Source organism: Coloeus monedula (genome assembly GCF_965178545.1).
Source record: "Coloeus monedula genome assembly, chromosome: W".
Taxonomy (NCBI): domain Eukaryota; kingdom Metazoa; phylum Chordata; class Aves; order Passeriformes; family Corvidae; genus Coloeus; species Coloeus monedula.
This window is the reverse complement of record NC_138821.1, coordinates 114,664-135,801: the sequence shown is the minus strand read 5'-3', so window position 1 is coordinate 135,801 and position 21,138 is coordinate 114,664. Positions and strand designations below refer to the sequence as shown.

The 21,138-nt window shown below is 45.7% G+C and overlaps 2 protein-coding genes across 4 annotated transcripts; both read left to right on the top strand.

The window, feature by feature from the left end:
• The first annotated feature begins 4,128 nt into the window (after positions 1-4,128).
• LOC309584561 (signal peptidase complex catalytic subunit SEC11C) lies at positions 4,129-9,734 on the top strand. Of its 3 annotated transcripts, none has more exons than XM_082300637.1 (6): positions 4,129-4,242; positions 4,940-5,049; positions 5,493-5,642; positions 6,773-6,913; positions 7,443-7,500; positions 9,331-9,734. In XM_082300637.1, exons 1-6 carry the CDS (start codon positions 4,201-4,203, stop codon positions 9,373-9,375), a joined length of 546 nt encoding a protein of 181 aa, XP_082156763.1. In that variant the 5' UTR covers positions 4,129-4,200; the 3' UTR covers positions 9,376-9,734. The 3 variants fall into 3 exon arrangements, with proteins under 3 accessions (XP_082156763.1, XP_082156764.1, XP_082156762.1); XM_082300638.1 differs by lacking the exon at positions 9,331-9,734 and adding an exon at positions 7,904-9,285 and having other exon boundaries at positions 6,794-6,913; XM_082300636.1 differs by lacking the exon at positions 9,331-9,734 and adding an exon at positions 7,904-9,285.
• Positions 9,735-12,117: 2,383 nt separating this feature from the next.
• LOC309584599 (gastrin-releasing peptide-like) lies at positions 12,118-16,423 on the top strand. Its single transcript, XM_082300693.1, has 3 exons — positions 12,118-12,318; positions 12,736-12,986; positions 16,104-16,423. The coding sequence occupies exons 1-3, from the start codon at positions 12,180-12,182 to the stop codon at positions 16,155-16,157; spliced, it is 444 nt and encodes a 147-aa protein (XP_082156819.1). The 5' UTR covers positions 12,118-12,179; the 3' UTR covers positions 16,158-16,423.
• Positions 16,424-21,138: the final 4,715 nt, after the last annotated feature.

The following is a 21,138-nucleotide window of genomic DNA, read 5'->3' as shown; positions in this document are numbered from 1 at the left end:
AAGCTTTGTGTACAAAGTAGCTTCTGCAGCCAGAAGTGCATGCGGATGCAGGAGCACGAAAGGAGGAGACACTTCTCATCTCCTCCCTGGGCACTTCTTCCCTTTGAAAAAAAACCCTGGATTTCCTCCTCAACAGTGACTGTACAAAACCTGGTTTTTATGTTATTTCTTTCATAGCTGGGAAAAAAGACAGCTTTCCTCACTGGGGACCAAATGGCCCATTTGAGGGCATTGCAGTGAGGCACTGCATTGGAAATGACCCAGATTCACCTGGAAAATGAACTGGAGGCTCTACAGCTCTCTTCTCTGAGCCCCAGGATTCTATTTTGAAGGAAGAAATGTATTTGAAACAGTAATGTGACAATTAGCCAAAAAAGCGGAGCATGGTACCCTTCTCAGATATGTCCCCTTATATGATTTGGCAAAAGACTTTATGCAGTTCATTTATTTTCTGTTCTCAAATTGTGCTACTTTGTATTCAATGGCTCTAATGTGATGGTGGGGATATGGATGCAGTGCATTATCAGCATTGCTCTCCCCGGGTCAGTCCAGCATTTGGCTAAAAGTGCCATAGCTCTGCGGGCCAGACCAATATTGCAGGTCAAGCACGACAATATTTCCTGATTTAGTGATTGTTTCTGATTTTTTTTCCCTGTTCCATGGGAGAAGGGGAAAGAAAAGAGAACACTATTTGCTAAATTCAATTGAATGTTCAGATAGTGGATCCCTCCCTCCCCTTACCCTTTTTCCCGAGAAAAAGAAATTATTTTCACAAATAAACTATTCTCTGAAACAAATCCACTCAGCTGAAATCCAATTAGCTCTGCAGACACTGGGTCGCAAAGCAGACTCAAAATATTGACTCATACACTTAGAAAGTGACGCTGGGGTTGCAAACTGTGCCTGTGAACAGGTCCTTGCCAGCTCCCAAGGCACATGACAAGACTCAGGAGTGGAGTGACACAAGACAAAAGCCACACATGCTCCCAAGCAATGGCCTCCAAAGTGGGGATGTGCATCCATGGGCATGCAGGAAGCAAATAGTCTTTCTACTGTTACAAAACTGCAATGAAATACAAGTATTTAAAGTATCCAGAAAAGGGGTGAGTTCTGTGCCCATGACCAATCCTCTGGAAAACGAAGAGCTGCCATTCAATATTATACATACAGGTAGCACTAATGCCTGGCTGTTTGCAAAGGTCTGGCAAATCTGCCAGAATGTCAAAAACTACAATTTCTGTGTACTAAAAAGCTAGCATAATTTTCTAGCTGCAGAGTTCCAGAAGATCTACTGCACAAATATTGAAGTCAAACATCCAGCACAGGGGAAGATTTCAAAATACATGTAACCTTTAATAATTGAAATAATGCAGATGGTAAAATAACAAAGCCACCAACAGAGGTGTGGGTGATTCCCAGCAACTCTGGAAAAGGCAGCTTCCTAATATGTTTCTCTTGCCTCACCACAAACAGTGGGGGAGTCCAAGTGTGTTCTGAGCTACCAAACACCAAGCACAGTCAAACCAACAGGCAAAGAAACCGCAATCACAGAATTAATTGTGAGTTCATGCCTTGGACAAAAGAAAGTCCCATCTATGTGAACAAAAAAATAAGCAGCTTTGATCCTCCCAGATCTCAACACAAAGCTGCCTTCTCGCTTTTCTAAATTCTCCATACACTAACTCTGCTTCTTCCCTCCGCTTGTTACAGGATTAGATTTTATCACCTGGGCTTCCACTTTTAAGTCTTTCCATCAGGCATGACTGCAAGGAATTGTTCTAACACTGACCAGGCTTGGTCACTTACGTTCTCTCAGCTGCTGCCATCTCTCTGCTGAGTGGCTTATCTTTTGGCTCCAAAATTGATATTCCTGCTTCACAATAGGCAAGAATAATTTTCTGCCTGTTTGGTGAATTAAAGCACTACCCAAAAAGAACACTCAGAGATCATTCTTCTATCATAGCCATTTGCCTTTGTTCTGTGTGTTGCAGCAGTGCAACTCTAGTCTAGGATGAAAATTCATCGTTTATGTTCAGCTATTCCTTGTGTGACCAGGTAATAGAAAAGTGTCAAATATTTACTGTTAAATGCAAATATATAATTAAACACAAGGTAAGGATTAAGTCTATTCTACTTTAGTAGAAATTTGGGTGCAATACACACTGTTCTGGAACAAAAGCTGGTTTCTCGTGGTTTTTTGCATATTGATGCAGATATGATACCCTGCATTAATATAAGGAATTAACAGCTACAGTGGAATGTACAGCTATAACCACCAGAAATAACACAGATTTCCTTCCAATAGCAAAGCAAATTTAACAAAGATGTTCTAATTGCCTCTGAGTTAGTGGTCTGAACCCTAGTGTAAATTACTGGTATGCTCAATGAGGTTTTTAGAGACTGAGATTTGTTAGTCTCCCTTATGTTGATTGTACAGCCTGATAATTTTGTCCCAACCACCATTTTCAATCTCTGTTTTCTCAGGGTTTTTTTATAAAAATAAAGGCAAGCAGATTTGTACACAAAGTCAAAAACCTCTATTGAAAAAAAAATCTGTCTAAGTACTATGGTATGAAAAACCTACTCAGAGGAATTGCAGAAAACCTTTTACTGGGCGAGAGTCAATCCAACATTTCAGTGGGCAGATCCCACTCGTACAGAACACGTAACTTTGTCACACACCTTTATAATTAAACTCTTAATTGCACAAAGAAAATTCAGAATCTTTTCACCCCCTTTGAGTTTGCTCTTGTATATTTTCCTTCTCTCTAAGTAATTACTTCTGAATACTGGATCTGCTGAAGGGGGAGAGTAACAAATGCTTTTCTCTGAGTATTTAAAGGATAGCAGAGAACTAACCTGAAATCACGTAAACTTAGAGGAACTCCTGTGCAGTAAGTAAAAGAATACTGGTGTCACTGGAAGAAAAATCAGGTGAGAAGGTGATGGATCTTATCTAGATCATGCCTAGCTCGTGTCCTTGGAGCTTTCTTCCCAATTTGCCATTTCTGTTCATTCCTGAGAGCATTACAGCTTCCCATGTGATCTAATGCCAGTTCTGCCTCTCTTAGTCAGTCCTAGTCCGTCTTGTCCAACTGTTTACCAACAGAAAAGTCTTGATGAATTTCTGGCAAATTACAAAAACACCACTCCGGTCAGACAAACTGTTTGTTTCCATTTATCTTAGTAGCATTTCCATGTGTCCTCTGTTCTCCCATTCTCAGTCTTCAGGGGCTAATTCTAAACTTGGTGAATGCCTGACTTGGTTTGGTCCATTTAATTCCCAGGAAATCAGGCTCTGGGCTGTCACCTGTATCTGTGCGGCTGCTTGCTGCTTCAGGCTCATGCAACCATTCAGTGACGAACGGGAAATGTGTGTGAAGTCTCCCTGTGCTGCTGGGGGTCTGACACACTGCCAGGCACGCTCTGAGCAGCCCCGGCCCATCCCTGCCGGCCGCCATGCCTGCAGAGGGCACCGAGGGGGTGCCACACACGGCTGCGGCTTTTCTGGGTCTCTGCGCTCTTCTCTGATCGAGGCCGTGTCGCGGTCCCTGAGCAAACACTGAGGTCACCGCTAGCTGCTGCCATGAGATGATTCCGCTCACAGCGGCTGAGGAGGAGACTGCGGTGCCCCCTTTGATGCCCTCACACCCCTCCGCGTACACGGCCCCTCACGCCATTCCCGCGCTCAGCACAACGCCCCCTGCCGGCCACTGCTGGCCACCCCCGTCCGCCCCTCACCGCGCGCGCCTCCCGCGCGCCCCCGCCCCGCCCTCCTTGTCCCGCCAATGAGCTGCGCACACGCAGCGGCGGCCCCGGGATGCCCGCGGCAATCGCCTGACCCAAAACACGCCATCCGGGAGACCGGTGCAGCCGTCCCGATGCTTCTCGGGCGGGCGCGGCTCTTCCCGCCGAGCCGGGGCGTCTGAGCGCCCACCGACGGTTCCTTCGTACAGCCAGCTGCTCAGGCACCTCCAGAGCCAAGAAGCAAGGGGCCTCGTCATCAGGCCCTTTCGCTAAGGTACATCTGGGAGTTGTAGTTCACATGGTCGCGGAAGCTCTCTGGGCGTCAGCAGGACGGGAGAGGAAGGAGACTACAGATCCCAGAGAACAGCGTGGGCCCCGCTGTCGTCCCGGGTGCTGCGCTGGGGGCGCGGCTCTGGCTGGCCCAGGAGCGGCGGGATCCGCGGTGGGGCCGCGATGGATCTGTTCGGGGACCTGCGGCGCATGAACAAGCGGCAGGTACCGGGGCTGCGCCCGGAGCCCCCGCGGCTCTCACCCCTCACCGGAGAGCGGGGGTTTTCAAATGTCAGCGTGCAGGGTTCTTCCCACCACTGTACCTGTGTGCTGCCGGGAAAAGGAACAAAAAATGAAGGAGTGTGGCTAAGGCGCATCCGCTGCTGGAAGGGCTGGCGGAGCAGGAGAATTTGGGGGCAGAAAGTCAAATCAGTGATTTTCTAGATAAGAAATTCCAGTATGACTGCAGCAGGAAATGATCCTTTGTCGCCTCTTGTCTCCTACAGCTCCTCTTTTTAAACAAAAGTCACTCTCAAAAAGTCAGCCTTTGCTGATAGTCCGGTGTTCCACATGTCCCTCTGGGATATTTCTGAGCTCGGGTGGGAGTCAGGGCCGTGTGGCCGAGCCAGGTTTGATCGTTTGCCAGGTCTCTTCCCCAGCTTTACGGGCCTTTATCAGAGTATTTGCCTCTGTCACTGACACACAGGAGTGGATTAACCCAAGACTAAGGCACACAGAGGATCCCAGGTTTATGCTGCAGTTTAGTGGATTATGGCATGGTAATCTATGCCACCAAAGTTGTGTTGAAATACGATTTTAGCATAAAAGCCTAGAATTTGTGGTGCACTTGGGTTGAAGGTCTATGTTGTGCTTCTAAATACAATACAGTACCTTTAAAAAACAAATTTCTTGTTTCACACAGCTGTATTACCAAGTCTTAAATTTTGCTATGATTGTGTCTTCTGCCCTAATGATCTGGAAAGGGCTGATCGTGGTCACTGGCAGTGAGAGCCCTATTGTCGTGGTACTCAGGTGAGTCGATGGAAAGGCTGTCTGCTTCGAGTCCAGGTACTGTTTTGCCTTTTGTCTCCTCCCCCTTCCCCTTGGACACATTTGGAATTTGAAATCTCACTTATTTAAAGAAGGACTCAAACACTTACTTTGTTCTAGCTGTTTCTGGGCTCTGGCAAAGGCCACACTGTCAGTAGCCATGGCCCAGTTTCCACTGAGGTTTATAGGAGCAGTAAATGTGTGAGACCTTTTAAAATCCAAGTTCCTTCACTTAATGGGTGAACTCCTGCAGATTGCTTTCTGGGATTTGGGTTGTGTTAAAGGTCTGAACAATGTTACCGAAGGGGTTAAGCTACAGATCTCAGTTAAAGTTGTGGGTTTATCTGTAAGAATTAAATGTTCTTTGATTTCATGGTGCTTCTTTCATTTATGCCAACAAACTCTCTCTTTCTTGTTGTTTGTAGTGGCAGCATGGAACCAGCTTTTCACAGGGGAGACCTGCTGTTCCTAACAAATTTCCATGATGACCCAATCCGAGCTGGTGAAATAGTTGTTTTTAAAGTTGAAGGCAGAGACATTCCAATAGTTCACAGAGTTATCAAAGTACATGAAAAGTAATGCAACTTGGCATTTTCCTTGTTTGTAAAGCTCCTTTCCTTCCCCATGGCTTTCAGTGACAGTTTAATTGTGGTTTACTGTGTGGGAAGGGCAAGTGGGGGTAAGCAGTGAGAGAAAGCTCAGTTGTAGCATGTGATCCACTTCTGTCCCCAGTTCTGTGCCACACTTCTCAAGGGTCTGAGACCTTTCCCTCAGCCAAACTGCTCAGGGTTGGAGCAGGTAAAGCTGTGCCCAGGAGGGATCCTGGCAGCAGGAATGTGCGTGGGAGCAGAGTCCACTTCTGTGCTGATGGTTGTACAGTTAGGATTTTGATTTTAAGAGCAAATTTTTGATGGAAGGTGGAGATTCAGAATCAGGGTGCAGCCTGATGGGTGTGTGAGCTTTGCTAACTGAAGTTTTCCAAATTTGACTCAGGATAAAAGAAGCGATTCTTCTTATTATTGTGTCTCTTGGCCACACTGCCCACAACAATTCTTGCTGAAAAGCACCCGGGAGAGGGCTTGGTTTGGCCTTGATTACAGATGCCTACTCTGCTAAACAGTTGCTTCCAAACCACAGTTCTGCTCCCAGTTCTGCACAGTGAAAATCTAAGCTGGAGGTGGCAAGCATTGACATATTTGCTTCATGAACTGAAGGTGTTTATTTCTTGAGTAATATCTGTTCTTCTGTGCTTTTTAAAAATTTCCAAGAATCATCTATTTTGTTTCTTTTTATTATCTAATTTGTCTTCATGAGAACTCCTCATTTCTTGTTATCAGTACTTGAGCAAATTTCATTTGAAGACTGTAAACTTAAGAACTTTATTTGAATTTGTGTTCTGTTGAAGATACAGATAAACACACGGGGCTTTTGTTGAGGAAGCTTAGTGCCTGGATGGACAATGTCCCTTTCATGTCCCTTGCGTAATTGCTTACATCAAACAACAACCTAGGAGTGCTGTAAAAAATGTTTCTTGTTAATATCTGTTGATAGATAAAGTCAGTAATGTCTGTAATGTTAATGATTTAATGGTGCTTGTTCAATAAGCAGGGCTGAAAGCAAACATTGTTGTCTAATCTTGTAGCACTTTTCATCCTCATTTGCTTTGTAGATGTTAATTGAGATTTTTAAATTATGTGCTATTTAGTTTATCACCTCTGCCTTCTAGAGGAAATGGGAACATCAAATTTCTGACTAAAGGGGATAATAATGAAGTTGATGATAGAGGCTTGTACAAAGAAGGTCAGAATTGGTTAGAGAAGAAAGATGTTGTTGGAAGAGCAAGAGGGTAAGTAAAGCAAAATGTACTTGTAATTAGATAGAAAAATTAGCTCTTAAATCAGTTCTGCTGTTGATACAAACTAGATCTGATGTATTTTTAAAATTTCTTAAATAGAATTGTTATTAAAAAGAAAACCTGGAAAAGTTGCTTCTTATAGTCTTCCCACTGATGTGGAGTGTGGGGAAAAAAAAGGACATTTAAGAAATAGTTCACCTGAAAATGCAAAATTAACCAGCTTATCCTTGTAATTGCTGGAAATTCCTAGGAAATTGTTTTGGTATTCCACAGGAATTTTATGCACGGTTTGAGCTTTTGACTTTGTCCTCTTCTCCAGCTGAGCTGAAATCTCTTCAGATTTTCTCAGATAACTTTGATTAAGGAAAACTAATTAATTTTACTTTCTATTCAGATCTGCATTAGTCCCAGGTGTAAATGATGGGATTGCACTGAAATATTCCAGACTGAGCAACATTAAAATACTTCCATGTAATATTTGAGGGTTAATTTTTACATTCACCTCTTTTATCAATTACAGGTTTTTGCCCTATGTAGGAATGGTAACTATAATAATGAATGACTACCCAAAATTTAAGGTATGTATACCGACATTTTGAATACTTGAATTGCTAGAATAACAAGGACAGACAGTAAGAACCTTGCTTCTAAGTATAGATGTTAATAAATTTGTGTCTGTGGTTTGGTACCTAATGTAGAATGAGCTGAGTTTCCTTACTTACTGTTGGGCAGTAGAATTTGTTGTTTGTAATGAGTGGAAAACATGTCATTTATTAGAATTTTGTGAGTTAAGTGTATCCAGTTGTGATGCCTGGTTATGATTGATTTGATCACATTAAAATCTTCCCGCAATTCTGTAGGACCAGAGCTCTGTAATTGTGGAGGGTGTGATGTTTGAGAGGGCACCCTTTAAAGAGTTTGTGCTTTCAGAGCTCTGTGGAGAGGAATTGTAACGAGTCTGTGTTCTGTGTTTCTTTGCAGTATGCTCTCCTGGCAGTGATGGGAGCATATGTACTGCTCAAACGGGAATCCTAAACACAAGAACAAAGGGAAATATACAGGGGAGAAAAAACTAATATATTTCAGATGGTTTCATTTCTGTATACGGTTACAAAATTGTGCAAGCTTTTGTCTTGTCTAAATAAACTACACCTAATGAGTGAAGTTGTTGGCTGCTGGCTAATTACAAAATTACATACTTACCACCTTCTACAGACTGCTCTCAGCTAGCCTGGCACTGGTTTGGAGGACACTGTCATATGCTGGAGCAGCCAAGGGCTCTCCTGCCATGCCACGATGGTTTTTCTTGAGTGCTGCTGCATCTGAACCCACTTTCGCCCTCCTGTTTGTTTTGAGGGTTATTTTTAATCTGTCAGTGCCCTCTTTTCTCCACCATACAAACTGTTTTGATGCGTGCTTGTAAGGACGCAGAATCTCTGAACAGGTAGTGAGTTGTAGGAGTTTAGTCAGAGTTACGCCTGAGGGAAGTTGGCTGGTTGTGGTTCGCTCTGCCTTGGTGCTGAGCAGTGGGGACACAGAGCTTTTTCCCTGAATTTGAAACTTGCTCCTTCATGGGGTAGGGAAAAAAAAGCCCAGGCAGCCTGATTTTTAGGGGCCTGATTTTTAGGGACTGTGTGTGTTGCTGGTATTCAGGCTGTTGACAATTCTGCCTTTTGTGTTCTAGCTCTTAAACAAACCTATCAAAAAGGTTTTCTGGGGCTTTAATAACACTTGTAAGTTACTGAATGAATAGCACAGTAGTACACTTCAGGGATATTGCCAAGAAGGGGAAACCAGAACTCTTACACCAGTTTGGAGAATGTATTATTCTCTCCTATCATACAACACCTGAGTAGTGTTAAACATAAAATTGATTTTTTCATTTAAAAACTTACCTGATAACTGTGTTTTATGAATTTTGGTATTTTTCTCTTCTCTTCAAATGTCAGTGTTGTACCTTCAACAAAGCAGAACTTGTTTTCCTTGCTGGCTTTGTTTTTGTAGCTTTGATAAGGAACAGCATGATGCTTTTTTCCTCTGGAGTTCTGTTTCTTCTGTAATCCCTTACCTCTGCAAAAATACTCTTATTATACAATAATGACACCTTTTCTGTTGTAACAGCTCATGCTCAGCAGACAACTGCTGAATTTCTTCAAGTAATATTACTTCTTTTGTGTCCTACTAAGCGGTTTTCATGTCCAACTGTATTATGAAAATTACTTATTTTGTGTCAAATTGTGTAGAAATAAAACTGAGTATAATAAATGGCATGGCAGAATAATGCTGGGATCCTTAATGCAGTCTTCCTGGACGTGTATCATCCCAGTTAAGAAAAAATAATGTCTTGTTTGGAGACAGTGTATGTGCAGTAAGATTTTTTTCTTTCTCTTGGTATTGCTGAAATCCAGATTTATGCTGTCCACCTACCCCAATGCGAGCACAGTCAGCTCTGACTTGGAGAGTGCAGTTGGACATTTTGCAGCTGGCAGATGTGACACTGGGATCCAGTCACAGGAGTGGCTCAGAGCTGTGCCAGAGGGGGATCAGAGTGGATGTTAGGAAGCATTTCCATACTGAGAGGGTGCTCAGACCTGGAACAGCCTCCCTGGGGAGAAGGTGGATGCCCCAGGCTCAGCATTCCAGCAGCACTTGGACAATGCCCTTGAGCTTTTTAGGCAGCCTGGAAGGGCTCAGGCTGTTGGGCTGGATGGTCTCTGTAGGCTCTTCTGGTCCACAGGCATGTCCATAAATGCTTCCCATTTGAATTCTCCAATTATTCAACCCCTCCACCACAAAAATCATAAACTCTAACTTGTGATGGCTGCCGCAGCAGCCTGGCACACATTAAATGTGCAGTGAGCAATCAATCACTGTGGTTAAGCTTCAACTATTCAGGGCTTCCCAAAATGCAGCACAAACAGTATCAACTATCTTACACTGGGACTTATTAAATAAATGTTATTATTTCATATTATTCAGCCTCTGTAAAGTTGTGGAGCTCTTTTCTGTGAAATGTCTTCAGTTCTTCAGGGAACTGTTGCTGCACTGAGTCAGTGTTCAGGTTATTTGCAGAACACCTGCCCTGAGTGCAGGTTGGAAATTCTGGAGATTAGTCTATTCAGCATCTTCAACATTTACAGAGTATTCCTCAGTGATTGTGCCTGTTATTACATTGGAGATAGTCTTCCACCAGTGTTTGTTCTGTACATACATCTTGGCTGTGTCTAGCACCAGGATCCGTACAGAGAAAATGATGAAAGGCACACCATTCTTATATTATCCCTTTTTATAGCCATCAGATCTGCATTGCTGATAGAACAATGATGCTTGTCTAAAATGTAAAGGAAGCAGATTAAAGAGTGTTATCATAGTAATAGCATTTAAAAACTGTGAATGTTTTCCTGCCACGGAGCACTGCAACATTTTGCTTTGCCATGGGATGTATGTACCAGGGGAAAGGTATTTTAAAGCACAGAGAGCTGTTTTTTTGTGTTCAAACACAAATTGATGTTAGCAGGTTTCTTCTTTAAGAGAAAGATTGTCTTGAGTGAGTTGAGTCACTCACAGTTTGTAACATCCTTTGGTTGTATCTGGATCCTCTTCTGTTATGGGGGGGTCCAGAATAATATTTCTCTATGTTGTCAAGTTATTCTTTTTCTTAAAAGGGTAATAAAAATAAGTATTAGAATAAATCCTTATGAACAAGTAAATAAATAATAAAGACCGAGTACATATACAACAGATGAGAAAGGTTTATTTGTTTGCATGGTGTTTTCAGTAAAAGAGATTTGGGACTCCCGGGCAACAAGGAACTGAGTAAGAATTCATGTTTGGTTGGTTTTGGTTTTGTTTTCTGAAAATTGACAGTTTCCTGAATTTTTCAATTTCCTGCCTTGATTGCTCCAAACAGTTCGAAGTTTTGCTGGATGGCAATATTTTGTTTGATCAGCTGTCACTCAGCACAGAGCACGTGTCTGTAGCTGTACTGCAGGCTGCACAGTGAAACTTGAGGCGTGAGAATACTATTGTGAATTAAGCAGGAATGCATAATTAATAACCAAAAGAAAAGAATGAATCACATTAATCAGTAAAAGAAGATGAAATAAACTGTGACTAAACAAGGGAACAATTTAGCTCAATACAGGAGGATACACAATTGACTTCAAAAGGGATTGTACAAGCATTTGCCCGGAAATTATGTTAATTCACATCCGTGGGAGCTTCCAGTAGGGATAGTTCAGTTCCAGTCATGTGGGGCTAGCTGGAGGAGCTGGCAGGTTCCTTACAGTCAGCTCTGCTCGCTGTGTATCCCACCTCCTGCCATAGTTCTCTAGACAGCAAAATCATCATATAAACTGCACTCATTACACGTGGCCTCATCCTGCCCCTGTTGTTCTCCTGGGTGACAAACGGCATATCAGGACCTCATATCCCATCGCTGCTCACCCACCTTCACTCCAGTGAAGCCACTAAGTGTTCCACTTCACGGCCTTTCCAGGGATATTATGCTGTCTGCATATTTTCCCTGCACTGCCTCTTCAGGCTGGAATTCTTTTCATCCGTTTACTACAAAGTTGGCCAGTTCCAGGTGCCTCGGGGTGTTGAAAAGTTTACAGGGTCCCTGTGCAAGGAAAGCAGAAAGTCCTGTAAATGCGCGTCCACTTTACCGTCGCTTGTGACAGGAAATGTAGGTGATACTTGAAATTAAAATAAGCTCTTTGCACAAGATTTTCTGTTCCAGTGAGGGACAACAAGACCCTTTGCCCCAAGTGCAGCCGAACGAAGGCAGCACGGTGCGGTCCCGCAGGGCGGGGGTGACCTCGACCCTGCAGCTCTCGGGTCCCCTCAGCGGCCCCGCCGCTGCTGTTGCCGCCCTCTGAGGAGCTCTCGGTGCCCCGGGCGCTGCCGGCACCACTGCTCCGAGGTGTCCCGGGCCGCCCTCAGCCCCGACCCCCGGCGAACGGACCGGGGGAACAAGAACTTGTGGGACGCGGCCGTGTTTCGGAGGTAACCGAGAGAGAGAACGCTCCCCCCGCCCAGGGCAGCGCCCGGGGCCGGCACCGCCTCAGCTCCCCCCGCGGGCGCCCGGGGGGGCGGAGAGCGGGCCTGTGAGGAGGCGTCAGGCGCGGGGGCTCCGCTCGCGCCGGGCCCGGCTCCGGATAAATGGGGGGCGGCGGCGGCGGCGGCGGCAGCGCTTCGGAGCCGGAGCCGAAGCCGAGCGGAGCGCGGCTCGGGGCAGCACCGGCAGCAGGGCAGGATGGGGGGCGGGCGGCCCGCGGCGCTGCCGCTGCTGGCGCTGGCGCTGCTGACGGCGCAGGGCGGAGCGGCGCCCCTGCAGCCCGGCGGGACCCCCGCACTCACCAAGATCTACCCCCGCGGCAGCCACTGGGCTGTGGGTAAGTGCGGTTTAACTCCTACAAAGGCACTGGAACGCACGGTTCCTGCGTCGCGTGTCGAAGCAGGGTAAGTCTAAAACCTCCAGCTTCTCCGTCCGCTTTTATTCCAGCAAATCTTACCAAGCGCCTCTCTATCTCCAGGCAAAGTGCTTGGTTATCGCTGACCCTTCTCAGCCACGTTTTCTCTGACAATGTAACACAAGAGACAGAATAAATTAATTGAGTGTGACACTGACAAAATCATCAGTCCCAGTAGTGCTTCAGTTTGACATTATCTACCCCCTTCCCTTCCCGCACCTTCCTGCACCTTCCCGCACCTTCCCGCACCTTCGTCAGTAGCAAAGTCCAGCCGACGTTTGAACAATCCAATCTTTACCCGTTTCGGTTAATTTTGTGCTACTTCAATTGTTCTTACAGGACATTTAATGGGGAAAAAGAGCACTGGAGATTATCCTTATGGTTTTGAAGAAGAAAACAAGACACCATTTTCAGCATTACCTGACAATATCAAGCAGCTGGAAGAGTATCTGCAGTGGGAAGAAATCTCAAAATATTTGCTATGGCTGCTGGAAAGGAATGAAAATAAAAGTGCTCACTTTTTAAAAGGAGGGCTTCCCTGGTATACCAGGAGCACCTGGGAGACAGATGACAATAGCAGTTGGAAACATGTAAGTAAGATAAAACATGTAAAGATACTCCATGTGTTCAATTTTTGGTTTACAGTAACATATCAGCTTCCTCTAACTTGTGGATTGTCCAGAAAAGCAGCAGAAATGCACCTTATGTGTTAGGCATTCAGTACAGTAAGACTCTGCTCTTGATTACAGATTGTCACTCACCAATTGTATTTTTGATGACTTCATTTGCTATTGGGCATGAACACAGCATGCATTCAGCAGATTTTAGAGTCTGGGTTCCCTTCAAGCTGCTTGGTTGGGCCATTCTTTTCTTTTCTTCATGCTTAGGCGATCACATCAGCAGCACGTATTGCCCAGGAAAGCCAAGCTAGTGTGAAAAACAGCTGTGAGGGCGGGAGGAACCATATCACACCAACTGTCCCCCTCCACCACTGTTCAGGATGTTTCACCTTGGGCTGGGTAAAGCCACAGCGCTGCAGAATTTTCTCTGGTCCCAGCTTTGTCCCCGTCTCCTTTGCCTTTTCACCAGCCCATGGTGCTGGCTACTGCTGTGATCATTCCTGGGTTTGCTAAATGAGTCTGGGGCTACTGATAAGCTGCCCCCCCTCATCCCTCAACATCCCATCCTTCCTAGTGCTGCTTCACAAGACAACAAGGCTTTGGAACAGATTAATCCCTGTTCTTTTAGGAAATCCTATAAAAAACACTGGGAAGGATAACAGGTTTAACAGAAAGTAATTGGAGTCTAATGTAAATCACGGAATCCACAAGAAAACTCCTTTCCTTATAATGCCTCAGGCACAGTCATGGTGATAAAGCTGCAAAATTCTTTTGGGTGACAGTGAAATAGAGTAAAAAGATTAGTGTGCCCCCTTAAAGACATCAATGGGAAGGTTTTTTTTCCTGTCCCATATTCTACTGCAATATGATGTCATTAATACTCCTAGGCTAACTTAAGCCCAGTTTCCTTCCTGAAATCCTGGTGCAGTCAAATCAGTGAATACTTAAACTTTTATTTGAATGTGGATAAAAGTTCACTCTTTAAATTAAGCTGTGATTTAAGTCTCTCACGCCAGTGATATGAATGCTGCCTATACATTTCTTTTTGGCTGTGGTGTTATGATAGTGACGCATCATAGTAACTATTAGTACCATCTAAAACTATTCCATCTTCAGCTCTGCAGTGTGCAGCTTTGTAATCAAATTAAATGAACAAATTCCATTATTTAATGTAAAGAGGGAAATGTTCTGACTTCCAAAAAGTATCTGTCAATAAATCCTACTTAGGAAGGCTGGAAGTTGCCTCCGGTAAGTTGAACCATATCCATATGTGTGTACTTTCACTATAAATTAACGTCCACATTTTTGTGGTCAGACATCGAACATCCTTATGGAATAATAAGGTTATTGGCTTAAGCATCCAGATTTCTGCAAGGATTAGTAAAAACCTCATGTTTTTCCTGTGACTAAGATAGAGGACTACTTGCAGAGCCTCATTTGGCCATAGAACCTTTGATTTCCATCATTCAACAGCATCTTTGTCTCCACCCTGAAGTAAAATCTAATGAAAGTTGCTGTAGCTGTACTTTCCTGCTGTTGGACACAAATACCTGATATTACGCAGCCTAGATAAGATATGATGCCCTGTTTTCCCCTTGGCTTCAAAAAAGCACCTGAAAGTTAAGGTATTTCTGAGATCTTCCTTTAAGATGAAGAAAACATGAAGATCAAAAGGAATGTGCTTTACTCTTTTGAGGGCTGTGATAGTTTCCTAAACATTTAAATAATGAGAATTATTTTTCATTTAAAAGTTATTTTGAATAAAAGAGGTCTTATTTATAAAGGCAGAACTCTGGTATACTGATTGTGACATTTATGAACACAGTGACACAAGAGCATAACTGGCCTTTGGGAGTTGATTGTGTAGATTTGTCAGGATGTGAGGGGTTTCAGGTGCACAGACTTTGGTTAGACAACCCCTCGGGGTAAGGTGCGGCTGTACCACAGCTGTGGAAGGTGTCCATGCAGAGGAGAGGATTACTAGGTACAGGAAGCTAAGGATGATGGCACAGCACATCCAAAAAATTTGTCCTTGGCATGAAATACTTTTCCAGGCACATTTCATGTGAGTTTGGAACAGAAACTTGTTCTAGGAGAAACCAGACACCAGATTTGCAGCGAGTTACTGTTCCCTATGCAGTGGCCTGTTGGACTGAGGTACTAAATGTGACCAAAAGAAGGTAAATAACGAACCCTGCTGACAGCTGCTGCAATGGCTGTCCCAGGAGCACATGCCCTCCGAGGCCTGCAATTCCCATGCACTCACAGAGATGCCAAACACGAGGAGTCTGTGTCTGCAGCCCTGTGTCCCACCTGCTGCACACAGCAAACACTGGCTGGGTTGGGAACAAACAGACTCCAAGAACTTTGTTTCATGGGTGCTTTCAAATTTAGCTGATTTTATTTAAAGCTTGAATTTTAAATTCAAGATCAGGAAGGCCCAACGCTAGAAGTAAATACAGGTAAGTACCTCAGGGTCTTCCTTATTAGCACAAATCATCCAGTGCATCACCACTAATGCTCACACTGGACTGTACATTTCTTAAGAAGAAAAGAATTCTTTCTAAAGGACTCACCCAGAGTGGGGAAATGGCTGTAACACACAGTCAAAAAATGGAAGAGGTGACCACAGTACTTTTCAGAGTCTAGCTTAAGATGGTGCACCTGTGTTATTTTGTTTTCGGTTAATACCTTGCCTGCTCTTTATTCTGTGAATAAATTACAGTTAATGTAGTAAAAGGGAATGGAAATCTCTCCTGCAAGTTGGACTAAGTGCAAAAGCAAGTTGGAAAATAAACTTTATTTTATTTCTATGACTTGGCTTTTTAACACTAATGAGACAGGATATAAATGAGATGGCAAACAGAATTATTTGGGAGAATGACTTTCCTCCTACTTTGGCAGTTGGTTATTACACTAACCAAGACAAATGGGGCCTGTTTTGGAAGGGTTATTAGGAATATATTTGTTATGTGAATGCACAGAGCAGTTATCTATTAGGCTTATTAACTTAAAGTAGGTTTATTAACTTAGTGAATTACTTTCTTCAGGATGGGTCTGTAAATAATGAGTTTCTCTTTTTATTAGATGATGGACTATCTGCTTCAAGTTGTGAATATGAAAGAGAGCACTCCAAGCTGAAAGAAGGTCTCTAAATCATGAAGAAATTGAATGCTTTCTGTAAGAGACTATATTTCACAAACACTTGATTGTATCAGATAATCAACAAGGTCTCTTTTCTGTACACAAGAATTCCTTTGTGTAAAATACTTAAATACACATATTCTTGTATGGTTCAGCAAGGACTAAATCCTCTACTTCATTTTCAAGGTTGCATTTTCTCATTCGAGTGGCTTTGGTATACATATACATATAATTGTCACGGAAGGGTCTTCCAATTAATTATATGACTTACCTATTGAATCAGTTCATCTCTTAGTTGGAAATTACATGACATTGCAACATTCGCAATAAATAGTACCAAGAAAAAGGTGGAGTTTATGCTTTTATTTGAGATAAGCAATGAAATTGGCTGTGTCAAAGCCAGTAGCAAGGGCCACTGCCTTCCCCAGGACCGGGCGTGTGTTGCGCTTCCAGCCGCTCTGTTGGGAGCCTCAGTGCCCCGTGTGTGCCCGGGAGATGACGCTGTCCTCGCAGCCCCGGCCCGCTGGCGGCAGCTGCGCTGTGCCCGGGGGCGGAACTCGGCCCGGGACGAGCCCCGACCGCCCACTCCCGCCGCCTCCGGCAGGCGGCGCCCTCGGCCAGGCCGTGAGGGGAGCGCTCCGGTGAGCGCGGACTGTCGGAGCCCTGCTGTGCTCCTTTGAGCTCAGACCGTCTGAGCCCCGGCCGTGCAGGGAACCCCGGTGCGCTCCGGTGCCGGGTGAGCCCCGAGACCGCCTGAGCCCCGGCCGTGCAGGGAGCCCCGGTGCGCTCCGGTGCCGGGTGAGCCCCGGGACCGTCTGAGCCCCGGCCGTGGAGGGAGCCCCGCTGCGCACCCTTGAGCTCGGACCGTCTGAGCCCCGGCCGTGCAGGGAGCCCCGGTGCGCTCCGGTGCCGGGTGAGCCCCGGGACCGTCTGAGCCCCGGCCGTGCAGGGAGGCCGGTGCGCTCCGGCGCCGCGTGAGCCCCGGGACTGCGGCTGTTTGCCGTATCTTAGTCGCACCACTCTGCCCGGCTCTGCAATTTCAATCTTAGTGGGGCAGAAGTGTCATATGACACACGGATGACTGCCAAATGTCAGACAGTTTTGATAATACCTTGGCAGAACACAAGAGATGCTCAGAGAGGAGACGCGGTATTAATTCTACCGGAGAAACTGGTAATCTCAACGTCCTGGTCTAACCAGCTTTTCGTTTCGCTCTCTTTTGTTTGTTTTATTCCGCTGTTTTCTCCTATGCTAGCATTTTGCTAGCAAAATGTAGCAGACAAACTACTGAAGGAAGTCCCAAGGTTTGTAACAGTGACAAAGGAGGAGGCTGACTGCATAGAAGAGAGAAGCTGAAACACTGTAGCTGAAGGGAACCTCCTTGAAGCCTGTTGGACTTCATAGTACGTCCGTAGAGACGAGGAAAGATGTAACCGGGAGCTTTGAACAGCTACTTGAGACATTTCAATAGTAAGAAACTGAATGTCCGTAATTGCAATGCCTGTCAGATGTAGCCACGGCAGAAGGAAACAAGACCGTTCAACTTCCTGCACAACTTCCTGCTGCTCTCGACCCCAGCAGCTAGTAACAGAAATTCAAGCTATGGCTGAGCAATGTGTGTTTTCATGTCACAGAGGATGTGAACTGCCATGGCAGCAGCACACACGACAGCCAGCCTGCTGCTCCAGAGGGAATGACAGCTTCCGAGCCATCCGGCAGGGATTGAGGGTCCCTTCTGCTCACAGAGACAGTCCTGCTCCACCAGGGAGCCAATGACCTGAACCTCACGTCCAAATTCTGTTTGGCTTAAAGAGCTCAGGTATCTGTTCGTTTTCTTGAATACTGACAGGATTTTGAGCAGAGATAGGAAGGAAGGGAGACCAGAATACACTTTTGAGATCGAATTCCATCATGACATTTTCCTCATAATTATTAATTCCCTGGCAGTCTGTAATAATCTGTATTATTCTTCCTTAGAACTTCAGGTGTTGCAAAGACGTCAAGTATGGACACTAAAAATACTATCTTGCTAATACCGTTTAAGCAAAAGAAGCAACAGACCACTCAGAAGGCCATGCTAATAGCCTTAGCAAAGTTAGAGTAAAGAAGTGGTTAAGGATCTAGATGATTTAATCCAGTTTTAAGAAAAGGTTTTACAGTGAGCAATTAGATGCTGTTTAAGGAATTAATCACTAATGGGTCATTAACTCTGACTGGTATTGTACAGTTAACAAGCCGAGGCAGGATTATTAGACTCAGCACCCAATTAAGGAGGAGAAGATATTTACAACAAAATGAACAAATGGGCTTTTAAAATGGAATGGGACAATTTGAAAAAAAGTGTAGGAGCACCGAAAACTAGACAGGGTAGAAGAAAGATGTGAGTTTGCATATGCCTCTGTCTCTTTATTTGCCCACTTATGTGTAGCTGGTAAAATATTCATTTTAAGCAATAAACTCACAGCTTTCCTTGGAGGACATGTCTGTGCACAGCCGATCCACTACAGGGTTCACATGTACAAGGTATAAGAAAGACCTGTTTAATATGCCAATTAAAAAACAACCACCATATCTTGCCATAATCTTTCTTTATTTGTTTGCAGATGCTGGATCAGGACCTTATCAAAAGTGAGCAGGTATCTTCAGCTGCTACTTCTGCTGCTCTGTCATTATGGTTTTATCTGCTGCCAGTCCTTGACTATCTCAAGTAACCAAGAGTCAGCGCTGGTGACAGCTGATCAGGAAGTCAGGGGCTTCTTCCCATGGCTTTACAGGATACAGAAGAATCGTAGGTAAGAGAGAAGGAGGGTAGTAATGCCAAATGTGGAAAAGCACTATTGAAATCTTGGGGAGCTGGTTATTAGCCATGAGCAATAAGCACAGGTGAGAACTTTTGGGCAGCGATTGAATGTGCTCACCTGCAGGGGGGTTTTCAGCTTCAGAGCCACAGCTGGACTGCAGCCAAGTAATGACAAGTGAGATTGTTCCTACCCTGAGAAGGAAGAGTGTGCAGAGCCTGTGCAGTCGCTCATTAGTGTGTGTCTCTTGCTGATACAGGCTGGGCTATGCAGGCACTTCTCAAGCACACCAAGAGGAATCCTTCTCTTGCAGCCACCAGAAAAGACGTGCCTTCTTGCAACTCCAGCATCACGGGGGATGCAAGCAAAGCTCGCCTGTGGAAGGACCACTAATAAGACCTAAAAACTGAAGCAATGTGATTTTTGTTCTCCTCTTTTACTCAGGTGTCCTTACTAGAGGTTAGCAGAATACCTCCCTGGTCCTGACAGCAACAGCAACTCTTTTCCTGGCAGCTCTTCCTCTCTTTGCCAAGGAAGCAAAGAGCTGTGTGCTGGGAAGTGTGGGCACCACCACAAAAGCACACACTGTAGAATTGTCAAATCCAGATCCCAGCAGGAGGGTCTCCCCCAGCAGGGCTTCATTCCCCCCAGATTCAGGGGGTACCACTCACTTGGCTTCCCTTCATGCCCTGGACCAGCACAGCTCAGGGAAGGGAAGCTGGGGGTGCTGAACATAGTGTGTGCTCTGGTCCAGAGAGGCAGGCTGGATCTGCAGGGAGGCTGGGGACAGAGGAAAAGGCATTTGAAAACAAGAGGGATTCCTATTATTATCTGTAGAAGAAGCTCTCCGTACAATAGATGGGGACTGCTGTGGAGAAGGCTGTGAAGGGATGTTTAGAAACTGCTGTCTAAGGTTAAAAAGCTCTCTGAAGTGAAGCTGAACAAAGCTGACATACTTGTTTCTGACAGGACTCTTAAAAGATACGCACAGATTGTGAAAACATAATTAGATGCCAGCCTTTGTCTGGCCACAACGAGTGGGAAATGGTGAAAGGAGAGGTCTCCCAGTCTGCATTGAATCATCCCCAGGACACAATGAGGGCACTTGTGCATCCTTCTCTCTTCCCTAATGAGAAACGTTAATTGCCACAACCTCCTGAGTGTGTAGAGCACCCCATGCCCAGCAGAAGAGAAGGGGTGTTTCATTACAGCTTCTCAGCCCCATTACAGGCAGTAACGGAGATAATGAAAAATAAAGATGCCGCAGTTTTAGTTTCGGCAGCCTGGCAATGGGCACTGGGTGGGCAGGGGAGCGGGCATGGCCCAGCTCTGTGCCAGCCTCCAGGGGCTGTGCTGGGCAGCCAGAGCGGGCAGGATGAGCCTGCCAGGCCCCAGCTGCGTGTCAGTGCCCAGCCAGTGACTGTCTGTCTCCCCTTGTGGCAGCGGGGCTGCAGGGGCCAGGGGCCCTGGGGGTCCTGCTGTTCCCCCTCTCTGCAGAGGCAGCAAGGACTGCCACTGACTCCAGCCTGCAAAGCCCACCTGAGCTGGGCACTGCTCCACAAGTGCAGCTGTGGGAGTGGTGTGCCTGGCCCAAGGACTGCCAGGGCTCCGGCCCCTCTGTGCCCACTCTCATCTGGGCATACAGCCTCCAGTGCCACAGCCAGCTTGGGCAGGGTTCTGCTGCTGAAGGAGGACAGAGAAGAGCCCACAGCCGGGCATCTCCTACCCCTCTGTGCATCACACAGAGCGGAGGGTCCAGCCTGAGATGCCCATATGGGTGAAGAAACACGATGCACAGCCTCCATGCAGATGGTGCCATTTAATGATGCAAAAGCAGAACCGCCTCTCCAGGTACAGCATCCTGGGCTCCCAGCCACCTTACACAGCTCTTTGCCCTACTGCAGCTTTTATTGCAACTAAAGCATCCAGCCAAGGAGGGAGCAAAAGAGATTGGTTTTCCTAAGCTATGATCAGGCCCCTAACTCTGCAGGGCTTGTGGAAAAGGGAATTAAAAGGGCCACAAAATACAAAAGCCAGTCAAGGCTGGGGGGAAAGGCTGGTGCAAGGGATAGCCCTCCTGTGCCTGGCCATCCGGGGCAGCCAAGGCAGGGTAAGGGTGTCCCTCAGGCGTTCTGGGACGCGCCTTCCCCATGGCTTTCTCCCAGGTGCTGATAGGGAGT